Source organism: Vipera berus (genome assembly GCF_964194415.1).
Source record: "Vipera berus genome assembly, chromosome: 3".
NCBI classification, from domain to species: Eukaryota; Metazoa; Chordata; class Lepidosauria; order Squamata; family Viperidae; genus Vipera; species Vipera berus.
Window position 1 is genome coordinate 173,517,538 of NC_138204.1, and position 26,700 is coordinate 173,544,237.

The 26,700-nt window shown below is 40.0% G+C and overlaps 1 protein-coding gene across 1 annotated transcript in view; it reads right to left on the reverse strand.

Moving 5' to 3' along the window:
* CCDC178 (coiled-coil domain containing 178) overlaps positions 1–26,700 on the reverse strand; it is a 200,055-nt gene that overhangs the window by 100,789 nt on the left and 72,566 nt on the right. The window contains exon 17 of the mRNA XM_081323496.1: positions 22,497–22,656. Coding sequence (XP_081179622.1) covers positions 22,497–22,656 — 160 coding nt within the window. The remainder of the gene's footprint in view (positions 1–22,496; positions 22,657–26,700) is intronic.

Genomic DNA, 26,700 nt, shown 5'->3' on the forward strand with positions numbered 1-26,700 from the left:
GTCGGCAGGTCTGCGCGGAGGAACGGAGACCTGCCGAGGTTTGGGGAGGTTTGGGGAGGCGCCCAAACCTCCCCAAACAGGAACGGAGACCTGCCGAGGTTTGGGGACGTTTGGGGAGGCGCCCAAACCTCCCCAAAGGTCGGCAGGTCTGCGCGGAGGAACGGAGACCTGCCGAGGTTTGGGGAGGTTTGGGGAGGCGCCCAAACCTCCCCAAACAGGAACGGAGACCTGCCGAGGTTTGGGGACGTTTGGGGAGGCGCCCAAACCTCCCCAAAGGTCGGCAGGTCTGCGCGGAGGAACGGAGACCTGCCGAGGTTTGGGGAGGTTTGGGGAGGCGCCCAAACCTCCCCAAACAGGAACGGAGACCTGCCGAGGTTTGGGGACGTTTGGGGAGGCGCCCAAACCTCCCCAAAGGTCGGCAGGTCTGCGCGGAGGAACGGAGACCTGCCGAGGTTTGGGGACGTTTGGGGAGGCGCCCAAACCTCCCCAAAGGTCGGCAGGTCTGCGCGGAGGAACGGAGACCTGCCGAGGTTTGGGGAGGTTTGGGGAGGCGCCCAAACCTCCCCAAACAGGAACGGAGACCTGCCGAGGTTTGGGGACGTTTGGGGAGGCGCCCAAACCTCCCCAAAGGTCGGCAGGTCTGCGCGGAGGAACGGAGACCTGCCGAGGTTTGGGGAGGTTTGGGGAGGCGCCCAAACCTCCCCAAACAGGAACGGAGACCTGCCGAGGTTTGGGGAGGTTTGGGGAGGCGCCCAAACCTCCCCAAACGTCGGCAGGTCTGCGCGGAGGAACGGAGACCTGCCGAGGTTTGGGGAGGTTTGGGGAGGCGCCCAAACCTCCCCAAACAGGAACGGAGACCTGCCGAGGTTTGGGGACGTTTGGGGAGGCGCCCAAACCTCCCCAAAGGTCGGCCGGTCTGCGCGGAGGAACGGAGACCTGCCGAGGTTTGGGGAGGTTTGGGGAGGTGCCCAAACCTCCCCAAACAGGAACGGAGACCTGCCGAGGTTTGGGGAGGTTTGGGGAGGCGCCCAAACCTCCCCAAAGGTCGGCAGGAGGAACGGAGACCTGCCGACGAGCTTTGGCCACACAGGGTATTCCTGTGTATTCAGGCTTGCAAAATGGCGGATCGAGCCTCTGCTGGCGGCAGAGGCTTGCAGAACGGCGGATCGGCTTATACTCGAGTCAATAACTTTTTCCAGTTTTGGGGGGTGAAATTGGGGGTCTCGGCTTATACTCGAGTCGGCTTATACTCAAGTATATACGGTATTATTATTTTTTAAAAAAACTAAGTTTAAAAAATATTTAGTTGGCATTTCTGAGATCAGTGCCTATTAAAATTAGAATCAGTTGGCTCATCCTAATAAACTCATTTGAAAGAATTTATGCATAGACAATATTTTTATTTCTTTTGGTTTAACTTAATATTAGACAGATTTATATATTCCTAACTCTAAGGCACCTTATGCTTGTAACTTACATACTGAACCACTGTAATAGCAGCAGTTACTCAGCAACATAGTTTAAGATAACACCAAAATCACAAAAAAATGTCATGATATCACAATGAAAGTGTGTATGTAACGTTATGACACACATATAAAAGTGGTAGAGTTTGGACAAGGATGGGGGAGAAATGATAAAACAACCATAATGATCCAAGCTCCACCTTTTTTACATGCATCATGATACTCCATTCATATATTACTAAGGGGAGTCTAGTACCAGTTGCTATTCTTTCAAAATGTCACTTTGCCCACCAAACATATTTTTTAATGTTCTTAGTCCTAAAATAAATGGATTAGAAAAATGAACAGTTTTGTGATACTTAAGATACTTTAATATCTCTCACCCAAATGTTATAATTTCCTGGTTTCTTAGTGAAACCAATCACACTGATTAGAAATTAGAACTATCAAACATCTCTATTCAATTCTCATCCTCTCACGTAAACCTGCACCCAAAATCTCTTCCAGGGCAGATTTAAGTAGTATAAAAAAAGGGGAAGAAGTAGTTCTACTAGTAAAAAGACATTGGTTGGTAGAATGGAGTATGCATGTGTGTCTGGACATAAGAAGAAAGATAAAATGAGTGAGAAACACTTCCTCATACTTGCTTATAGTTCTCTACCAGTGCTTTTATCTCTATTTCTGCTACAAGAAAAATGCTAGGACGTATGCATTGTAGGGATTTTCAGGATTTGCAGTTCTTCATTGATTCAACTAATAGGATTGGCTTGGAAAATGAAGTGATAAGCTGTATGTTTTAGTTTGTTCACTTAAGAAATCAGTTCATTTCTGTGTGCCTCCAAGAATTCAGGGGTGTTTGTCTAGTTTTTATACAACAGAATTAACAAAATATTTTTCAAATAAAAACTCAGTACTGTGAATAAGCAGTAAAAAGTTTATGTACACTCATTTATTAAAGCCCTATTTAAAGTCAGTAATAATGCAACAACTTCACAAAACTGGTTGACTTACTAATTGACAAATCAACAATATTTCTTCCTTGAGACAGCCTCACTGCAAGAATTGTCATATAATAATTTTCATATATATATATATATATATATAATTACTCATCTTTTCATGAGAATAACATTCTTTTGGATAAACAAATGCTGCTTCATCACTTAATGATGATGGTCATGTTACTTGGTTATAGTAAGTTACAGTTATTCAAGTTGTGGGCATTCTGTGGAGTATAAATGAATGCCAATAGCTTAAAACTGATTAGAATTGTAAATAATGAGGGAGGTATTACTGTGTTATGGAACACAATGTTTTCTAGAAACTTGCATATTCAAGCTAAGTAATATTGACAGGAAAAATCTGAATATATTAAATAAAACAATGAAATAAACAACTCATCTAATTTGCTATAAACTTGGACAAAATGATGGAAGAAGGGTTTTCCAGCAAATACTTAAATTTTGAGGAATCAGTCTGCTAGAAAAACATAATACAGTTAGTCTGCATTGACCAACTGCAATAGAGACCAGCCTGTTGAGAACTGGCTGTGAAGGTCACAAATGGGAATCACGTAACCACCGGGATGCTGTGACAGTCATAAGTTTGAGGACAGGTCATAAAGTTATTTTTTTCAGCATTGTCATAACTTTGAACAATCGATAAACAGGACAATTGTTAATTCAGGAATACCTATTTAATGAGTTGACTTGGTTAGTTACAAAGGCCACTGAAGACAAAGTCACAAAGGATAAATGGCTGTATTGATGAAGGCAGCCAGGTAAAAGAAAAAATATTCATTATTTTTGTTGGTGATGAAGAATGCATGTGGGAAAGGATAAATAAGTGGTTTCCTTGCCTCTTACAGATGTACTTTACAGGCTATGCTATAGCAATGCTATAGGTATCAAGTTATCATTGGGAACAAAAAAGAAAATAACTAGAGTTTTCTCACAATCATCACCTTTTCTTACTAAAATTGAATCCTTTGCCAAGCAAAGTCATTAAGTAAAATGTGCATTCAAATCACACCTGGTTCAGTTTCTTAAAAGTGCAATTTCAGCTAATTTAACAATCCACTCTTCTTAAGGGATGGGTATAACAGAGAAATTTAAGTTACTGAGTTAAGCCTGAGTAAATCATGCACTTAACTGATTTTTGATAATAGAAGAATTTGGCTGGCTAAAAATTCTCCAAACCATAGAAACTAGAGTATATGGATAATAATTATAATTTCATGCCAAAAATCACATGAACAAGTATCAGTTATTTTATTCCTCTTCCTGATACTTCTAATCATTTTTCAATTTATGTCAGATTTAACAATGCATTTTATTCTACAGACTTTGGTCCTTGGTACACAAAAGGAAGTAATGTAATTGCAAATTATACCATATGTAATGTATTGGGATTTTTACTTGAACTGATTCACATGTCTGTTTGAATGGTGCTTAAGATTTCTCAATGGTGTGTCTTTGTAAAGGTAACTGACTAAGCCAGACTTGTTGTCTCCAAGAAGATCATTGGATGATTTGGGGCAGGAATGGGTTTATTTAAACCTATTGGCCGCCGCCTAGTGGCCAAACGTATAAGTAACTGCACAGCAGCCTGTTTCAGTTCTGTTCCTGTTTGCCTCAATAAAGCATGTTTCTGTTTGCAACCTTTTGTCTTGCTTATTGCCTGTAAAGAACCGGTAACACAACACTGGCAATGAGGATGGGATGCTGCTTCTTTGCAAGAGCCTGAAGTCACTAGGGGGTGAGGCCAGCACAGTGCCTGGCAAGGACCATGTTCCCCCCCCTCAGTCTGCCTAGCAAGCCACGCTAGAGACCACCCTGCCCTGAGGACCAGTCCCAGGGTCTTCGAAGAAGCTAGCAGCACGAGGCAGCATGAGACACGAGCCACAAAGACTTCTCACCATGTCGAAGGTTGGAAAGCTCGAAGAATTCGATGTCACGGACCTGGAAAGATGGTCGTCCTACATTTCAAGAGTGGAGAACTACCTCCGAGCAAACTAAGTTGCCAAAGATGGCCTGAAGGCCGCAACACTCCTCTGTGTGTGCAGGTCTGCAATGTTCGACATTGTGGAGAACTTAGTCACACCGGCACAGCTGGAGTCTGTTACTTACGCGGACCTCAAGAAATGGCTCGGTGACCATTTCCAACCAAATCTGTCGGTGATAGTGTGGAGGCATGCTTTCGAACATTGAGTACAACAACCTGGCAAGACAGCCACAGAATTCATCGTGGCGTTGAGACAAGCTTCATGCCTTTCCCAGTTCACGGAGTTGGAAGAAAGGCTTTGAGTCCGTCTCGTCTGTGGACTAAGGAGTAGAGAACTCCAACAAAGACTTTTTGCGAAGGATGCTCTCTCGCTCCAAGAAGCCTTAAAAGAAGTCATGGCAGACGAAGCCGCCAGCAGGGCCGTGAAGGCATTGTGGCCCACCAAAAACACTCCACTCAAAGAAGCTGTCCACCACAAAGACACTGAGCATCAAGAAGACATCGACTCTGATCACAAAGTTGACAAGATCCAGCGGAACCACAACAAGGAACTGAAGCCCCTTTACAAGGCAGTTCCCTTCCTTCAATGTTTGGTCTGTGGCGGCCACCACCAACATGTGGACTGCCGATTCCAGTCAGCCACATGTCGGGCCTGTGGGAAATCCGGCCACATCGCAGCCATCTGTAGAGGTCGCCACAAGGACCATCAACTGGACAAGCCATACAGGAGAGGTACCGTGGCACCAGGGCAGCATAGAGTAGGGTTCTGCTCCAGTCGCAGGAGTGTCTGCCGCACGGGAGCTCACCACCCCCTTAAACCAAAACTTCAGACACTGGTTCAGTTGTATCCATTATTTCCCTTGAGACTTTCCAGTTCGTGTGCAACCGCAGCAAGAGGTGGGCCAAGCTTAGGCTGTCTGACATCATTCTAACTGACTTCCAGAATTCCCGAGTAGCTATCAAGGCGAGGCCACTTTGGCCATCAAATTCAAGGGGTTTTCGAGGCCCCTAGATGTAATTGTGGTGGAGGGCCAGAGAACGAGTTTAATTGGGCTTGATTGGTTTGATGCACTGGGCATTCAAGTAACTGGGATCCACCAAACACAAGCGGCGAACTTGGCATCAGTATGCGAGGAATTCGCAATGTTTTTGACACAAGCCTGGGAGAGTACAAGGGCCCTCTGATAGCCTTTAAGCTTGATCCTTCCATAACACCCATTAGGATTAAGCCCCGTTGAGTGCCATTTGCACTAAAAGACAAAATCGATGCAGAGCTGGACAAGCTAGTCAGTCAGGGGATATTACAGCCTGTAGATGGGGGTGAGTGGGAAACTCCCATTATCACACCACTTAAGGCCAACGGGAAGATCAGGATTTCCGCTGATTACAAGTGCACCATTAACCGGGCACTGCAGCAGCATGCATACCCGGTGCCAGTCGTTAGCCACATTTTGGCATCGCTGCAAGGGGTACCGTGTTTGCTAAGTTAGATTTGGCACAGGCCTATCAGCAGTTACCAGTGGATGAGGCCACAGCAGCCACACAAACAATTGTGACACATAGGGGGGCTTTTCGGGTCAAGCACCTCCAATTTGGGGGTTAGCGTAGCCCTGGGGATCTTCCAGGGAGTCATGGAACATACACTCAAGGGTATTCTGGGGGTCTGCCCCTATTTTGACGATGTACTCATCGTCGGTGAGGTTCTAGCAAGGCAACTCAAAGCCATCCTTCAGCGGTTCCGCACAGCGGGACTCAAGCTGAAGAGGGAGAAGTGTAAAATTGGGGTCCCTTCCACTGAATTCTTGGGGTTCCGTATCGATGCTGAAGGCATCCATCCTGCAGAGTCCAAGCTGAAGGCAATTCAGCTGGCACCAAGCCCCAGATCCAAAGGAGAGCTCCAGGCATTCCTGGGTCTCCTGAATTTTTACCATGCATTCCTTCCTAACAAGGCCGCAGTGGCAGAGTCGTTACACCAGCTCTTAGACAAAAATACCCCGTGGAAGTGGACCAAGGTTCACGAAAATCGTTTTAAGGCAGTAAAGTCACTACTGTCCTCAAATTCAGTGCTTACACACTTTAATGAAAACTTGCCAGTTTGTATTGCGTGTGACGCATCCCCTTATGGGATGAGGGCTGTACTAAGCCATTTCACAGATGATGGGACTCAGTTCCCTATTGCTCCCCATTGTCCTCGGCTGAGCGCAATTATGCTCAGATTGACAAAGAGGCTCTGGCCATCGTGGCTGGGGTTAAAAAATTCCACAATTATTTGTACGGCCATAAATTTACGGTCTTCACTGACCACAAGCCATTGCTTGGGTTATTTACCACAGATAGGCAGATGCCTCAAATACTTTCCCCCAGAATGTTAAGGTGGTCTATTTTTATGTCAGCCTACAGCTACAGGCTGGTTCACAAACCCAGCAAAGACATGGGCCATGCAGACGGCCTTAGCAGGTTGCCATTGCCACATGTGGAGCCAGATCTGGCTCCAGCAGCACGCATCTTGTGAATTCAAGTTTTGCCTGAACTTCCCCTCCATGCTGGGGATGTAGCTGCGGAAACTGCCGCAGACAGAATTTTAAACAGGGTGTTGAAATGTGTTCACACAGGGTGGCTGGAAAATAGCCCAGGATCAGAGTTCCAGAGCTACTTCACACGTAGACATGAGCTTTCAACTCACAAAGGCTGCATTCTATGGGGGAGCAGGGTTATTGTCCCCAGTTCATTAAGGCACTGTGTGCTCCAGTCTCTGCATGAGGGCCATCCGGGCATAGTCTGGATGAAGGCATTGGCATGGAGCTACCTATGGTGGCCAGGGTTAGATAAGGCTATTGAGGCCCAAGTACACGGGTGTTACATATGTCAACAGTCCAGACCAGAGATGCCACAGGCCCCTGTCCACCGATGGAAGGAGACTCATACACCGTGGTCAAGGATTCACATTGACTTTGCTGGGCCCTTTCAGGAATAGCTGTTTTTGATAGTGGTCGACAGCCACTCTAAATGGTTGGACGTAATTCCTATATCTACTATGACTACTGCTAGGACTATCCAGTGCTTAGAAAGCTTTTTGCCACACATGGGCTGCTGGACATCTTAGTCTCAGACAACGGGACCCAGTTCACAGTGGCAGAATTTCAGACCTTCTTGAAGGCTAACCTCATAAGGCATGCAATGTCTGCTTCCTTTCACCCCTTGACTAACGGGCAGGCTGAACGCATGGTGCATACAACAAAAGAGTCACTCAAGCACATTGTTTCAGGGGATTGGCATCATAGGCTGGCTGATTTCTTGCTTTGCCAGCACACTACGCCTTGCACAGCAACGGGCAAAAGCCCAGCAGAGCTTCACTGGGGAAGAAGATTAATCACAAAACTGGACAGGTTGCATCCTGACCAGGTAGCAGCAGACACCGCACACCCAAAGGCACCAAAAGGGTTGCAAGGGGGTGATGGGGTGTGGGGCTGGAACTACGGGCATGGGAACTTGTAGGTGCTGGGTAAAATTGTTAAAATCTCGGGACCCCTTTCCTATGAGGTGGCTCTGGATGGGAGGGGCAAGTCGTTCGCTGACGTATTGATCAGTTGCGAAGGCATTTTGCAGAATGGCCACTAAGCGAGGACCTCACAGTGGGTCCGCAACCAGAGCCGGCAACCGGCAGCCTAACAGAGCAGTTCACACACTCTGAGGACTCATTCAGTCATTTCAACAGTGAGGTGGTCGTAGATGGACACAGTCCAGGAGTGCAACATGGGTTTCCTGATGGGGAAGGTCAAACCGAACAAGGCAGCAGCTTTGCTGACACAGCTACCTCATTGGACTTTGGTTTGGACTGACCAGGAATGGCCGGCCAAAGGAACTCGAGTCAATCCGACTCACGTGAACCCAAGAGTCCTGGTCTACCCAGCCCGGTGGGCAAACTGGTAGACTGGGACCTGCATGGATCCCCCAGGCGTTCTGAACGGTCACGTAGACCACCACAATATCTACAAGATTATATTCTTAAATAATGTGTGTACATTCTAGGGGGGAGGGGTGTAATGTATTCGGATTTTTACTTGAACTGATTCACATATCTGTTTGAATGCTGCTTAAGGTTGCTCAATGGTGTGTCTGTGTAACGGTCACTGACTAAGCCAGACTTGTTGTCTCCAAGAAGATCATTGGATGATTTGGGGCGGGAATGGGTTCCTTTAAACCTATTGGCCACCGCCTAGTAATAATAATAATAATAATAATAATAATAATAATAATAATAATAATAATAATAATAATAATAATAATAATAATAATAATAATAATAATAATAATAATAATAATAATAATAATAATAATAATAAGAAGAAGAAGAAGAAGAAGAAGAAGAAGAAGAAGAAGAAGTTGGAAGGGACCTTGGAGGTCATCTAGTCCAACCCCCTGCTAAGGCAGGAAACCCTATAACATTTCAGACAAATGGCTGTCCAGTCTCTTCTTAAAAACTTCCAGTGTTGGAGCATTCACCACTTCTGGAGGCAGGTTGTTCCACTGGTTAGTTGTTCTAACTGTCAGGAAGTTTCTCCTTAGTCCTAGGTTGCTTCTCTCCTTGACTATTTTCCATCCATTGCTTCTTGTCCTGCTTTCAGGTGCTTTGGAGAATAGCTTGGCTCCCTCTTCTTTGTGGCAGCCCCTGAGATATTGGAACACTACTATCATGTCACCCCTCACCCTTCTCTTCATTAAACTACACATACCCAATTCCAGCAACCGTTCCCGATATGTTTTAGCCTCCAGTCTTCTCTGTACTCTTTCTAGAGTCTCGACATCTTTTTTACATCATGGTGACCAAAACTGGATGCAGTATTCCAGGTGTGGCCTTACCAAGGCATTGTAAAGTGCTATTAGTACTTCACGTGATCTTGATTCTATCCCTGTTAATGCAGCCTAGCACTGTGTTGGCTTTTTTGGCAGCTGCAGCACACTGCTGGCTCATATTTAAGTGATTGTCCACTAGGACTCCGAGATCTTTCTCACATTTACTACTATCGAGCAAGGTACCACCTATACTATACCTGTACATTTGATTTTTCCTGCCTAAATGTAGAACCTTACTTTTTTCACCATTGAATTTCATTTTGTTAGATAGTGCCCAGTGTTCGAGTCTGTCCAGATCCTCCTGTATCTTAAGCCTGTCTTCTGGAGTATTGGCTATTCCTGCCAGCTTGGTGTCATCTGCAAATTTGATGAGTTCCCCATCTATCCCCTCGTCCAAATCGTTGATGAAGATGTTGAAGAGCACTGGGCCCAGAACAGAGCCCTGGGGCACCCCACTACACACTTCCTTCCATGTAGATGCAGTTCCATTGAGGACCACATGCTGAGTACGGCCTGTCAGCCAGCTACGAATCCATCTGGTGGTGATGCTATCTAACCCACATTTTTCTATCTTATCAAGTAGTAGGTTGTGATCTACTTTATCAAATGCCTTACTGAAGTCCAAGTAAATTATATCTACAGCATTCCTCTGGTCCACCTGTTTTGTCACTTGGTCAAAGAATGCAATAAGGTTTGTCTGGCATGATCTGTTTTTGACAAACACATGTTGGCTTTTAGTGATAACTTTGTTCGCATCAAGGTGTTCGCTGATTTGTTGTTTGATTATCTTTTCCAGAATCTTCCCAGGTATTGAGGTCAGGCTGATAGGTCTGTAGTTTCCTGGATCTATTTTTTTTCCCTTTTTTGAAGATGGGAACTACATCAGCTCTCTTCCAGTTCTCTGGTAGTGCTCCAGGATCTTTGAAAAATATAGTTCAGTGGTTCTGAGATCACGTCTGCCAGTTCCTTGAGAACCTTGGGGTGTAATCCATCTGGTCCTGGTGATTTGAACTCATCTAGGCTGGACAGGTGCTCACTTACCATTTTCTTGCCTATCTTAACTTGCGTTTCTATTCTGTTTTTTATGGCACTGGTTTTGGTAGGTTGGACTTGTTTTTCCCTTTGTGTAAAGACAGAAGCAAAAAACGAGTTAAATACTTCTGCTTTCTCCCTATTGCTTGTCACCTTCTTGCCACTTTCCCCCACTAATGGACCAATCATTTTCTTAACTTTTTTCTTATTTCTTCTTGAAAGAAGCTTTTTTTGTTATTTTTGACTTTGGTCGCAAGCCTTAGTTCATTTTGAGCCTTAGCTTCCCTCACTTCATCTTTGCAGGCACGGGCTGTTTGCTGATATTCTGCCTAAGTTATGTGCCCGTCTTTCCACTTCTTATACTTGTCCTTTTTATCTTTCAGTTTATCAGAGAGTTCTTTATGCAGCCATGCTGGTTTCTTTTGAAAGCTGTTATTTTTCTTCTTTTTTGGTATTGTGCTAGACTGGGCCTTTATTATTTCACTTTTCAAAATTTCCCAAGCTTCTTGAGTTGTTTTCCCCTTTACGATTCTCATCCATGGAATTCTTCCCAAGGTCTAAGTTTATTGAAATTAGCTCTTTTAAAGTCCAAGACTCTAGTTTGGCTGTATTCTATTGCTTGTGCTTCCATAATGTTGAATTCCAATATTGCATGATCACTTCCCCCCAAGGTTCCTGTGGCTTTGACACTTTCTATCATTTTATCTCTGTTAGTGAGAATTAAATCCAATATGGCTAATCCCCTAGTTCCCTTCTCTACTTTTTGTGAGAGAAAGTTGTGGCCAACCATATAAGTAGCCAACCATATAAGTAGCTGCACAGCAGCCTCTGTTTCAGTTCTGTTCCTGTTTGCCTCAATAAAGCATGTTCCTGTTTGCAACCTTCCGTCTCGCTTATTGCCTGTAAAGAACCGGCAACACAACACCATAATAAAAAATAAAAATAATAAATCTATGTGATTGCATTGTTGTAGGTAATCAGTGGTGCCAGATCTTGTTCTACTAAAAATCTAGCATCCATTAGCATATGCCATACTGACAGAGGTAACTGGGAGTTGTACTTTAGCAAAATATGGAGGGTTTCTGGTCCCCTATTCCAATGTTGAGGAAAAAGGATCTAATGATTATGAAAAAGTTTATTGTACAATCAACCTTTGTTTGAATTCCTGCCCCCACATGTCTCAAAACAGCAATGTATAAAAATTCCTTTATTAAATTATTGCAGGTTTAATTGTGTATCTTCTTTTGCCCATCTTCTACATAGCTGTTATAGTGTATTCTTATTTCTAATATGAAGGGGGCAGTTCTATGCAACTTTTTAACTTGTGCTTTTATGAAGTTGAGTAATCAAACACATGGATGTTTTCAACTTCCACCTTCAGTTTTAAAAAGGAGCTGATTGCAGATAATTATAAGGATTTCAGGCAGAGATCCCAGAGAGCCACTGCCAGAGTAGGAAACAGTGGGCTTAAGAAAAATTGAAAAGTTGGTGTTTATTTGCTTATTAAATTATAATGTAGAATACATTTCATAAAACTGATAGTGGTAGATTTGGCATATAAAAATTGCCAAGCTATGCATATTTGGTCAGAGGTTCCATAATATTTGATGGATTCTACTCTATATTGATCATTTCAGAGTTATACTTTTGATATTGCAACTGTATGCATAATTATTTTTGGAGTCTGTCTTACTCAACAATGTGAGACACCCTTCTGAATGAATACAAAGGATTTTGCTGTAATGCTACAATCCTATGCATTCGTAACAAGAATTAAGTACTACTGAATACTACTGTTTCTAAATAAATACATTAAGATAATGACACAGATGGAAATTGAAATATATTTCTCTTAAAAGTAACTCACATAAGTATAAATTATTATGTTTTAAAGGCAAAAAATTAGGTATATACAAGGAATATAGATCTAACAATAACTAGCAACAAAACAGAACTTTTATGTACCCTGCATGTTGTTCAGCACAGAATATTGCGGATGGGGAAGGCAATCATTTTCCTACTTTGTGGCTTTTTGGGCCATTTGGTTAGTCACAGGTAGAAGCAGCATGTTTGACTTATAGGCCAGAAATGATAACAATAAATCCTTGCTCTTTAAATAGAAGTACTTCTTTGTGATTTGATATCATCATGCTTTGAAATAAATTCTGTTTTATCATCCCCACCATTCCATCTGTCCTGCTCAAATTTCTTTAGCAGTCATCAGAATTAATTTGCTTTCTCTAAAAATTCTTCAATTATTCCATTTAGAAAGCACCCAAACCCATTTCCATTGTTACAATGCGCTTACTTGAACAGGATACATGAAAATCAGAGGTTAAACCTGTTGGGGAAAGGCAAATTTTTAGCAATAGGAGAAATGATATATTTTTATAGTTTTGTCTGTTGCTCTGAGGGTAAGATATAAAAGAAATAGAGCTTCAAAATTAGAGCAGAATTTGTGAAGAAAAAAAATCCATATATAGAATGTACTTCAAGAAAGAGTGGTCATTCAGATGACATGTAAAATGCTAATAACAATGAATATAATGCTATGGTGTTTATTTGTAATGGTTCTCAAAATCTGAAGATTAAATAGTGAAAAGGTTAATATATTGCTAACCACCTCCAATATTTTTCTTCAATTATTCTCTGACATTGCTTGCTTATGATAACAACTAGCTATCAAAATCAAGACCTTTATTAGGGAGGTTAATGTGAGGTAGGAACTCCATTCAGTATTATTTTGGCTTAAGGGCATAATGTCACAATTTAGTGCATCCTTTAATGACTTTTTTCTAAAGCCAGCTTGCAGCTTAGAACTAATTCAGCAAATTTCCTTGTAGGATCTTCAGGAGATATTGAGCAAGGGGGGGGCGTGTATGAGGGAGAAAGTACAATTGATTATGTAGCCAAATTTCTGTTCAAGCCTGCTTACTGATTTTTGTTCATTTCACAAACAAACAAGGCATGAATATATCAACCTACCACCCATAAACAATAAAGAACTTCATCCTGTAAGTTTGCTACAGGCAGCAGTTTGTGCCTGAATCTGCTATTTGTCATAAGACAAATGATAAAGTGATTGCCATTTGTTACTTAATACACAAGAGGAGTGTTCATCTGTGAACCACAAAAATGCAGGCAACAGTAAATACTGCTGTTCTCAATGCTAACTACTACGGTAATAAAAAAAATCCCCTTATGTTGATAGCCAAAAATTACTTTGGCAGAATATACTAGAAGCAGCAGTCTTAATTTGATTGGAACAATTACACCTTGGTCAAAAAAGCATTATTTAGAACATAAATATCCTAAACCCACAAGATTACAATTTTCAAGGAGAAGCAAAAACTATATATTATACAGAAAGGTAGCTTTTAAAGTTGGGAGTAGAATTTAATTTATATGTATTGTTCCCATTTCTGTAGTGTTCAGTAATTTTAATATAAACTTTTTTTTATGTTTCTGAGTCACTGAAGCTTGACGGCTTTCAGCTATATTAATAGAGTTTATAACAGTGCCCATACATTAATACAGTCTGTGTTTTATTCAGGCGCTGATGGAATTTAGGGAGTACCTAAATTCTTTGTTGTTGTACTTTCTGGCTGCTATAAGATCTTTATTAATGTAAGATTACCCAACAATAAAATAATTCTTAATATGCAAATGAACTGGAACTTAAAGGGCTGCTCATTTAAGTTACAACCTAAAAATGGAGAAACTAGCTTCCTTCTCAATAATACTTTTAAGTTCTCAAAGAGAAATCCTATGATATATAACAGCAATCTGTTTGAAAATAGGATGTACAGTAATGCAGCATGGGGAAACAGCTGTTCAGAGAAAAAATATAGTCCAACTATATAGGTACACAAATCCTTAAGCATTTTAAAGTAGCTGTTATGATTGCTTGTAGACATAATCTCCGTACTCTTCATAGAGAGACAATAAAATACTCTTTTATATTACAACTGCTCCCTGTTTTCTTCTTCTCCAAAATTACAGTGCACAATGTATACCATCTCTACAGAAATGGCCATGCTTGAATATCAGGGATTATATTTTTGTTTAGGCAAGCTCTCATAATTGAAGGGGTTTTAGCTTTTTAAATATTGTTTTAATTGGGCTTAATTAATTTAATGTATTTTAATTCTATATTATTTTTATATTGTATTTTATGCTGCCCTGTAAACCGCCCTTAGTCCTTCGGAAATAGGGAGGTATAGAAATTTAAATAAATAAATAAATAAATAAATAAATAAATAAATAAATAAATAAATAAATAAATAAATAAATAAATAATTGGGCCCAGAATTTTGGTCATTTAGTGAAGTGGTCGTTAAGATGGATGCCACATGACTGTTTCACTCAGCAACTGCAATCCCAGCTCTCTCTTGTGCAAGTTATTAAGCAAAGTTCCACAGAGAGAATCTAGTGACCTAGACTCCAGAGACCCAGGCTCTCTCCCCACACCACAAGGGAGAATCTTGAGAATGATAGCATTCACTATCATTTTCCCCTTTGGAGGGGCTGAAACACCAGTATTTACTAGAGCTTTCCATTCTGGAGGGGAAATGCTAGTGAATGCCAGCCTTCTGAAAGGGGTAAAGTGTTAGTGTTCACCAGAGTTTTCTTCTCTGGTGGAGTGAAAATGCTGGTGTTTGCTACCATTTTGCCCTCAGGGGAAACACTAGCAAACACCAGCATTCTCTAGTATTTTTGCCAGATTTGAGGTCCATTCCCGTGCACTGGAGGATTACTCCTCCAAGCGTTTGGAGAATGGGAAAAATGCCTTGGTGCACTGGGGCAATGACCTTCAAATCCAACATTCCCTCTCCTTGAAACATTTCCTGCTGTCTTCCCCACTGATTTTCTGGGGAAGATGGCAGAGAAGATTCCAAATGGTGATCACTTTGTGGCAACTGGCAACCAGTCATAAATGCAAGCAGGTTGCCAAGCTCTTGAAATGCTGATGCAACATTTTATGACAGTCAGAAGTGCTTTACAGGCTGTAAAGCACCTCTCTCAAAAACTATCATGACTGCGAATGGCTGCAAACAACAGATCATAAGTCAGGTATTACCTATACTTCCCTATGTACAGCTATTTGACTACATGTCTGGGGGAACTGAAATAATTTATTCAGATGAATTTCTGACAGCGATGTCGCTATTTTGCTGTTCTTTGAATATCACTACAGAAAAAGTACCTATTGGTGACAACATCTAACTAAATTTGAAAAAACAAACAAACCCTGAATAGAATTAGAAGTAGTCTCTACAGGAGTCTACCAGAAATTCCAAGACCACAGACAACACTGGGAAGTTGAAAAGATATGTTCCAAGAAGATAATGGCAACCTACTTCTGGATTATTGACAAAGAAATTTAAAAGGGTCTCAATGCAAGATAAATTTTAGCTTAAATTTGATATCAACTCTGGACAGTTAACCACATTAGTGAACAAGTACAGAGAACAGAAATATGAGATACAATTGATCATTATGTGAAAAGTCATAGGTTATGCAATCTTTGCCAAACTATATATCCAAGTGCCTGATGAGTTATTTGTAAGCATGAAGGCTGGATTGGAAAATGATCTGTTGCTGCTAGTAAGCAAAGAGAGCTTGCCTTCTATCTTCCTGGATAAGAGAAGCAGGTATCCAGGAGCTATATGTGTATATGTAGAAAAGGATGTTAAATTGTGTTACTAAACAAGAGAATAGACATTATGATATGGTTTGTTTAGGATTATTAATACTATATTCTTTAATATCTACAGATACATAAAACCTCAGATCCAACAGAAGAATCTACAAATCTATATGTGGTTTCAGTCATCTATCATGATTCTGTATGACAACTTCCCATCTACTGTTAAGCATATCTATGATTGAATCATAAAATTTATTTTGATTTCAATTTGAAAACAATACCTACATAGACATTTAGAGTAAATTGGAGTATTTCCAAAATATGCAACATGGAATCTTCAGTATTAGAAAGGTGCAAGAACCAGTAATTATCTTTATCTAGTCAGAGCAATAATTGACTTTATATATCCCAAGACAGTTTTTCTGCTTGAGCAATTTTTATGACAATCTTTTTGATACACACCAGATTTCATCTGTTTTTATTTAAGAGCTTTTCCATATGTTTCTATAGTAGTTACTACAGACAAATGGATGTGTATGCAGAACTTCCTATAATTGAAATTAAAATGCAATAGTAATAATACTAATGCAATGACAAATTTCCTTATATGTATCCCAGCTACAGAATTTAAAATTGAAATGACATGAATGTTTGTGCAATAAAAAAGGTTAGATAGAGTCTATCCAACTGTATTAAAGATGTACTACATAATCCCACATTCAATTTCCTTGGGTGGCTTTGTTAGATTCATTCAGTATTTTGTAACATCTTGGACAGTATTTTGTAACATCTTGGTCAGCAATTACATGTGTTGATCTGGTCAACAGCTATGGGAAATAGTTCAGAGTGACTGTTTGAAAAATAAAAAAAATACTTAAATCATTGGCTTCATAATTTTGGGAAAGATTAACATTATGCTCACATAAAGAGTTTGGGTTATGATTCACATACAAACATGTTCTATTTATTTTGCATTTTTATACAAATGGAAGACTGAAACATGAAAGCCTGACTTTTAGGCTTTTGACAGGAGTCTTATATAAGTGGAAGACTTTTAATTCTCAAATTGTTTCACTTCAATAACTCTTTTAAAGTTGTTGCGCCAAGATGCCTGGCGGATTAAGCTCCATTGCCTTTTCTTGTTTTGAACTAATGTATTCTTGATCACCGTTTAATGAAACTATATACCACATGGAGATTTCACATTAGATAAGCCATGTGAAACCCTCATCAGACAAGTAGCTCTGGCTGGTGGTAATCCTTCAGATGAAAATTTCAGACTAGCAGGTTTTCCAATTTAAATGAGCCCCTTTAACTATAAAAAATTGGCACGGTATGATTGCTAAAAATTATTTTTAAATTTTTATGTTGCCAAAGTGCCCCGGTGGCTGTGAAAAACAGAAATACAGCCGTAAATACAGAAAACATTAACTGGTCACTGAGGGGATCCAATTTACAACCCATAGAGACAACTCACATGGCTCACTGACACTGGTATTATTGGGTTTGCAATAGGGCATTCAGTTCTGTTCACACCACATGAATGCAAAGCTATTCTTAAATATGCAATTAAATAGATTTATTCCACATGTTTCTCTAGTCAGTGGTTATTACTCACTTTTACTTCATTGCACCCTGAACTGTAGAATTTTTGTGATGTGTTCAGGTACCATTTGGAATACAACTTATATTTATTGTGAATTTTTAATAATAGTTTCACTTAACAGCATTATATATATATTGTATGATATTTAAATTTTGATCGTTTTCCTACTATGGTTTGGCTTACAGCAATAATTTTTTTAAAAAATCAAATTCAATACTGTTTATCCCTGTTTGAAATCAGGAGAAATAAAACATATTTTCAATACAATATAATGGAAAGTTTTACATTAAAAAGGCTAAGGAATCTTTATTTATTTTTTATTTTAATTCCATTTATATCCCGCTCTTCTCCAAAGACTCAGGGCGGTTTACAAGCTTAGCAGTAGCCTTCATTCTATGTATATGCCTGCTTATTAGGGCTTTCACACACACCCCAAGCGGCATTATTATTTAGCTATGTAAATTAATATTTCAAATTAGTATACCTAGTCAGTTTTTAAAAAGTTATGAGTTGATTACACGTTTATATATTCACATTTCAGAATAAACTCTAGAATAAACATACTTAGATGCACATTTCAATGTTACCAGATATTTTCAAATATTGGTGCCAAAGTACTGATCAAAGCCAACTTAATTAAATAGGATATATATGAGATTTGTGTAACCCCTTCACTACTATTTCTCTCTTTCACCCAGTAGATGAAACAAAAGTCACAGTAAGCTGGTTTCCTATTCTCATGAACTAATATTCAAGATTAATGGCTTCTAAACAAGCCAAACTTAACTTATTAAAGTGGTTAGTTTCTAAGTAATTAACCACATTTCGCAGTTTGCATTTTAAAGAAGCTGCCCTTCATTGCAGCTTCCTGGCTTCTTCTACATACAAAGGAAGAAATAAAGCAGTTAAGATAAGCCCTGCATATTAAAATAAATTGGATTGTCCAAACTGGGCAGGTCTGAATTGCTAGCTCTATGATCTGAAAGTATATGAAACCTTATGAAGTTAGCAATTTTGTTTTAGAAACTGCTTGGGAACCCCAAGTATGCTGCATTATTGAAAATAGTGGCACCTTTCTAGAGAAACATATGTTAAAAACAGTATTCAGCTTATTCACAGGGGGTTAAATCACCCCAAGATAACATTGTTCCTTCTGCTCTGATTTTGCTACAGTTTGATGTATTGTGCACATATTGGGAGAACATAGTAAATATCAAGGACATTACAAGATAAATTAGAGATGAACATTTGGATAATTATCCATGGGTAAAAGGTTCACAACTCACAAATCAGTATGAACTAATTCTCAACTCAATATACTGTATGACATCTCAGTGATATTTTTTCATTACCTAGACAGAAAAACTGCAATACTTCATACACCAATATGAATTACTAATAAAAATGTACACATGAAAAATCTACACTTTGTATGTCATGCTTGAATTTTTAAAACACAAAATACTTCAGTGAAGCTAAGGATATCCCTGTATGACAGGACTAGCAAAATTGCTATCGCATTTTAAATCCATTCACCCATCCCATTCATTAGTTCTAAGATTATTTTTTAGCCTTATAATGTTAATAGATTGTGCATTTATTTTGCCCTCATACATAATAGGACTGGCAAATGATAGGGTTTAGGTGAAAAAATGTGTTGATGTTAAAGCACAAGATACATTTTTTGTGCTTTACAAAAAAGAGGGACATAATAACATTTCTGCAACATATGATAATGGATAATTCAACTTTAAGACAGACAGTAGTTTTTATTATTCCACATTCTTCTGTTCTTGCAAAAATATAAAGCTAAAAAAGAAACAAATTAAAAACTATGGTGCTGCCTAAACTGTACTGCTAAGAAAAACAGAATGTTGATAACAATGACTGTATCAGTAACTATTCCTTATATATTAAAAGAATTTTCTATAATTAGGCAGAGTATGTGGTATCAAATTATTATTTTCCTTTTTTCTGATTTAGCACAGTCTGCTAACTAGGAATTGGAAAGAAATTCATTCCATTCCTCTTTGCCACCCTGATAGCAATATCTTATGTGAAAAAATAAAAGCTAAAAAGAGACAAAACTGAAATTCATTAAAGATTATTATGTGTCAGCAACAAAAAGTTCTACCATTCTCCTTTATTCTAATATCTGGCCTTAATTTGTTCTAGTAAGAATGGGGAAAGATCAACATCACGTAAGTTAATTTATGTTCCCTTATACCAGGGGAAGGCAACCTTGGCTCTTTTATGACTTGTGGACTTCAACTCCCAGAATTCCTGAGCTGGCTGGCTCAGGAATTCTGGGAGTTGAAGTCCACGAGTCATAAAAGAGCCAAGGTTGCCTACCCCTGCTTTACATCATCCAAATGGTCCACATTGATTAACAAAACTGTATATCGTCATTAATGTGCACATACAGATACTCTAGGTCCATGACACCAGTAGAAACTGATACCTAAGGCATGTCAATATGTACCCTGTATAGTTTCATTATCAATAAGAAAAGTTCCTACCTATTTTTAAGGCATGTTTGTTTTTGGCCATAATTTTGGGCTAATTCTGTTTTTAATAATTTTATTATTTATTATTTATTTAATTTGTATAGCACCTATTTTACTGACTCTGGCCATCTTACAAGACTAAAACAAACATCTCAAATGTTCCATTATTGTTCGTGATTGACTTTTTTATTTATTATGTAAATAATGTGAAATGATGCATTATAGGAAAGTGGTGCCAATAACCACTGGGACCACCATAGCCAGTCCATTCCATAATCTTTCAGCTTTGATTTCCAGATCTTGATACTCTGTGATCTTCTCCAATTCTCTGTCTTCTATTCTACTGTCCCCAAGGTTTGCCATATCAATTATCCATTACTTTCTTCTTTTCAACAACAGTTGTTGTGTGACAAGACTTCATCAATTTATCCTTAGAAATCCCATAAAATTTTAATCTGGTCATTTTGATTGTTTTACAACTATTATTATTATCATCAATTATACTACTACTACTTAAAATGGTATTTATTAAATTATTTCCAAGTAATAAATATTTAGGTGTCAATGAACAATCTGAAACTTCATGAGTTTGGGGACCCTTGCCTTATATATTGTGAAGCTTCTAAAAGAAATTCCAATAAGCAGCCCTATTGCTACATTTTGCACTAACTGTGGCTTCTGCATTTTCAACAGCAGGTCTCTGTAGAGTGTACTTCAGTGTTCTAGGCCACTAAATATAGAGTCGTTGCACAAGAAACTTTGCAGCCAGTGAGAAACTCACTACTGATCAAATGCACTCTATGCTACAAAAGTATAGTAGTTTTAGTATGCTACTACTAAAATACAAAGGAGTAATCTACAAGAAAATAAAAGTCACATTTTATTTGTGGAAATAACTAAAATACAATGGAGGCTACTGTTAACAGAATGGAAGATACGATTCTGTTTCCACTATAGTCTTCCAAAAAGTTCTGGACAATATTTTTTATCTTTAATGGTTGATTACAGTTATCCCCCACTTTATCTCTGTAAAGATCTAGGATCACTTTTCATTTTTGTTCTTGTCCCAACAACTTTGTGAGCATGGGCAAAGGCAGGCAAGACAGGCAAATGACAAAAGTTGCAATGCAATGCACATTCAATTCAATGACAAATGCAAGTATATAAGATACAGATTTGCTTCAATATCCCACAACACACTCTCACTAGCATGATACAAACTTGCTTGTGAGGTAGATTGGTAAGAGAAAAAGTGACAAGACAAAATTCATCCATTGCATTCATGAGTTTGGGGACCCTTGCCTTATATATTGTGAAGCTTCTAAAAGATATTCCGATAAGCAGCCCTATTGCTACAGTAAGGGCTTAGATCTAGTTGTCCATCATTTTCTGAAAAAGCTTAGGGGACCCATTTTAGATGCCAAACATAGTCTCAGAAGAAAAAATGCAAAGAAAAACAACCAGGACTTTCTTTAGAAGATTATATTTCTTACTCTCTGTAATAGGAAAATGAGATACATATTTTAAAATCGGAATAGCTCTGTGGCTGCATGTTTATGACTTGGGGGAGCTTAGATCAACCATCATCTTCATCAATTCCACTAAGCAATCTGGCTGAAACAAAAAAAAAGTCCTATGTTGGGGTTGCATTTATATCCAATCTATGATCAACTTTGCACTGATACTTTTGTATGGCTTTGTATCAGCATTATACAGCCACAGAACTCCTCATGTGGAAACTCACTTAGCTTATACTTGGAACTTCACGTATGAAATCTAATGGTCCTCCAATTTCTCAATTCTGTTAGTATCAGCTTATAAGGTAGATGAGACAAAAAACCAGATGAGCTAGTTTTACATTATTGTAAAGCTATATTAACAGAAACTTGCAAGTTCTGAAAAGAATACCTCTCTCCCCCACCTTTACAGCCCAAGAAGAGAAGATCTCTTCTGAGCCCCTCCTCCAACCCACATTCTTGCTAATGAGCTCAGCTGCCTTTTCTCCAACTGTTCTCTTGATTGCATTTCTTTGCCTTATCTCCCATGGACATTCCTATATACCATTAGTTAGAAACAAGTTAAATGAGCATGGACCTTTCATAGGAAAACTATTAATAAGAAACAAATAAGTGTCATATTGGAAGGACATTGTGTCTTTTGGTTAATGTTTTTCCCCCAAAGATGGTTCATCAGAATGCCCATATAGTTTGATATACTTTTGTCAAGGAAATCAATTTAACTTTAGTACATATTCATTTTATCAAGAAAAAATGAAACATAATAATAATAATAATAATAATAATAATAATAATAATAATAATAATAATAATAATAATAATGATGATGATGATGATGATGATGATGTAAATAGCACAAACCTTCTTAATTTTCAAATCATTTTCTCTATTCCACAGCAGCTCATCAAATACTCTGTTGTCTGTCTTTATTTTTTTTCTAACAGCATCCAGCCGGGCATGGAGAAAATCAACTAATCTCTGAGTATTTTCCTCCTTGGACTTTATTTTGGTATATTTTTCTCTTTAAGGGAGAGAAAATATATCATTACTTGTATGAAAAATTACTCAGAACTATTAGGCAAACTGCTCATGCAGAAACAGTGATTGCAATCTAGTGAGATGCTTTATAAATGTGTAAGGGCAATGTGCACATACAGTTTATTGGACCATTTCTTCTTCATTACTTCCCCAGCTAAATCCAAATGTACACATACATACACACACACACGCACACGTCTCCAGAGATATTTTATAGATATAGAATATAAATTTATATAATAATATAAAACACATGAACCTGATTTAAATGAAGCCACATATGTACCTACCTCAACTGGCAAACCTTTTTTTTAACCCCTTAAGACATTTTAAGTGAAAGTTAAGGGACTGAAGCCATAATCTTTAACAAAACATATGCACAGCTTAGCTGCAGTAGAAACTGAGGCATTCTTGTCAGTACTTTTAAGTACTGACAAGTACTTAAGTACTTAAGCTAGTTAGTAGCAAATAGGTTCAGCTCCTGGTGACTATAGCACATAAACAAATGTTTTCCATCTCAAGCTGTCCCTATTGAGTAACTAGCTTTTCTAAGGACATTTTATTTCATTTCATTTCATTAAATTTATATGCCGCCCTTCTCCCTAAGGACTCAGGGTGGCTCACAACAATAAAAATTAAAAAACATAAGAGTAAAAAATTTAAAAGAAAATTAAACAATAAATGCAAAATTACAAGACAATTTAACCCAGTAAAAAGCCTAATTAAAAATCGTAGTCAGTCCAGGCCCGCTTGTTGGAACCACGTCTTCAGGTCACGGCGGAAGGAGTGAAGGTCAGGGGCCATCCGCAGCTCCGGAGGCAACTCATTCCAGAGGGTCGGCGCACCCACAGAGAAGGCTCTCCCCCTGGGGGTCGCCAGCCGGCATTGCCTGGCCGACGGAACCCTGAGGAGGCCGACTCTGTGGGAGCGAACCGGGTGATGGGAGGTTGACAATGGCAGCAGGTGGTCTCACAAGTACCCCGGGCCTAAACCATGTAGGGCTTTAAAGGTTATTACCAGCACCTTGAATCGCACTCGGAGGGTAACCGGAAGCCAATGCAGCTCGCACAGGAGTGGTGTAACATGGGAGTACTGAGATACTCCCATAAGCACCCGCGCGGCTGCATTTTGCACCAGTTGAAGCCTCCGGGTGCTCTTCAAAGGCAGCCCCATGTAAAGAGCATTGCAGTAATCCAGGCGAGAAGTGACAAGGGCATGGGTAACTGTGCATAGGGCATCTCGGTCCAACTGGCGCACTAGGCGAACCTGTGCGAAGGCCCCCCTGGTCACAGCCATTAGATGATCTTCCAAATTAAGCCATGAATCCAGGAGGACACCCAAGTTGTGAGCCCTTTCTGAGGGGGCAATACCTCCCCATCAAAAGAGGTGGAACTTGTTGGACAATACGAGATGCCGGTATCCACAGCCACTCGGTCTTGGAGGGGTTAAGCCTGAGCCTGTTCCTTCCCATCCAGACCCGCACCGCCTCCAGGCACCGGGACATCATGTCAAGGGTATCACTGGGTTGGCTCAGGGTGGAGATGAACAACTGGGTATCATCCGCATATTGGTGATACCTCACCCCAAAGCCATTGATGATCTTACCCAGCAGCTTCATATAGATGTTAAACAGGAGGGGGGAGAGAACCGACCCCTGAGGCACCCCACAAGTGAGGGGCCTCGGGGTAGATCTCTGTCCCCCTGCCAATACAAACTGCAAGTGGCCCGAGAAGTAGGAGGAGAACCACCATAAAACAGTGCCTCCCACTCCCAACCCCTCGAGCCGTCGCAGCAGGATACCATGGTCGATGGTATCAAAAGCTGCTGAGAGGTCAAGTAGGACCAGGACAGAGGAACAGCCCCCATCCCGGGCCCACCAGAGATCATCCACCAGTGCGACCAATGCCGTTTACGTGCTATAGCCATGTCTGAAACCGGACTGGTACGGGTCCAGATAGTCTGCTTCATCCAGGAATTGCGGGAGCTGACGCACCACAACACTCTCAACAACCTTTGCTACAAAGCGAAGGTTGGAGACAGTACGGTAGTTATTCAACAAGGCCGGGTCCAGAGCAGGCTTCTTGAGGAGGGGCCTCACCACCGCCTCTTTTAAGGCGGAGGGGAAGACACCCTCCATCAAAGAAGCATTGACAACTGCCTGGAGCCAGCCCCCTGTCACCTCCCCAGGAGGGACATGGGTCCAGTAAACAAGTTGTAGTGCTCAGTCTACGCATGATCCTGTCCACATCATCCAGAGTCACAGGGTCAAACTCACCCCAAATGGTATGATCAAGACCTGCCCTCTCCACTCCGCCGGATTCCACCCAGTCGGAGTCCAAGCCAGTCCGGATCTGAGCGATTTTGTCCTGCAGATACTGTACAAATTCCTCAGCCCTACCCTGGAAGGGGTCATCCCTCGGTCCCTGATTAAACAGGGAGCGAGTCACTCTAAACAGGGCGGCTGGGCGGTTATCTGCGGACGCAATGAGAGCGGAAAAGTAAACACGCTTTGCCGCTTCCATCGCCACTAGGTAAGACTTAAGATAAGTTCTTAGCCGTGTTCGATCAGATTCGGATCCGCTGGACCTCCAACAGCTCTCTAGGCATCTTTTCTGGTGCTTCATCTCCCGGAGCTCCTCGGTAAACCAGGGGGCCACCCGGGGTCTGCGCCAGGTCAGAGGCCACAAAGGCACAACTCAATCCAAGGCCCCATCAGCCGCCCTCTCCCAGGCTTCTACTAGGGCCTCGGCAGAGTCGTGGGCAAGGGAAGCAGGAAATGTCCCAAGCTTCGTCTGGAACCTTTCAGGGTCCATCAGCCACCTGGGGCAGAACCACCTGGTCATTAATGCTCGATCCTTTCCATACAGTGTGGTTATCCCTAGTTTACTTGATCTTGCCAATTAGAATTAGAACACCAAAATAAATAAGTTCTTGCTTGTTGATCATATATGAGCTAATTATTTTTAATCCTTTATTTTTTTCTGAAATTTGCTAATTAATTTGCCATCCTTTCTCTGCCTGTATGGCTCTGTAGTTCAGACAAGATTTTAAGCAGAATTTTGCTTACATTAAGAATCACTGCAATGATTCAGTGATCCATACATTTCCTTACATGTCCTCTTTTTTGGTACAAGTACAGTATATGCACCACCAAGAGGCTTGTTCCATATTCATTGGAGGAGAGGTGTTAATAATTTTCTGAATCTTTAAAAATTTCAGTAGGCATTTCCTTTATGCTTGGTGCTTTTCTGCTCATCAGCTAATCTATCTCACTTGCTGATGAAGACGGCTCCTAAATATATACTAAAATGTGTCATTCTCTAACCCCACTGTTAAACTTATAACAGGTTCCTTCCTATCTTTTTTTAAATCTCCATCAGATGATTGCTCTTGAATATTCCTAGTTTAGTTACAAAATTTCCTGTATCATTTCCCTGATCTTAAAATATGTATCTCATTTATTCTTCTTGTTTTTTTCCTGTTAACATTTGTGATTGAGTTCAGTACATTTCCTTCAACTTTTTCTGAAAAGTTTTTAGCTCTTCCTCATAATTGTTGGCAATATTTGGTTTCATGATATCATCACTCTTCCCTGCTCCTCTTTGATACTTGTATGATGTAAGCATATTAAATGTGTATCTTACACTGATCTTATATTCCTACTATAAGGCCTCCAGGTTAACAAACTGCTGACACGCTTACTTACTTTAATTTTCTAATTCATATATTTGAAACCAGCAATTCGTAGTCTGTTTGTCAATGTGTATCTGAAAATGTCTTGATTGATTAGATTGACTCCATCTACTTTTTTATTATTATGTAATCTATTTGATACTAATGTTGTTCATCCATAAAGACTACAAAAAGCATATTTTTGTCATACAGGAATGTTTTAAAAAGGGTTCTAACTTCTTTAGAATAGAAGGTCAGTTTTTGTCCTACACAATATTCCATGACTATAGTTCTTGAAAACAGTTTATCTACCATCAGTGCCCAGGACAAATGACAAAACATATATCATATTGTC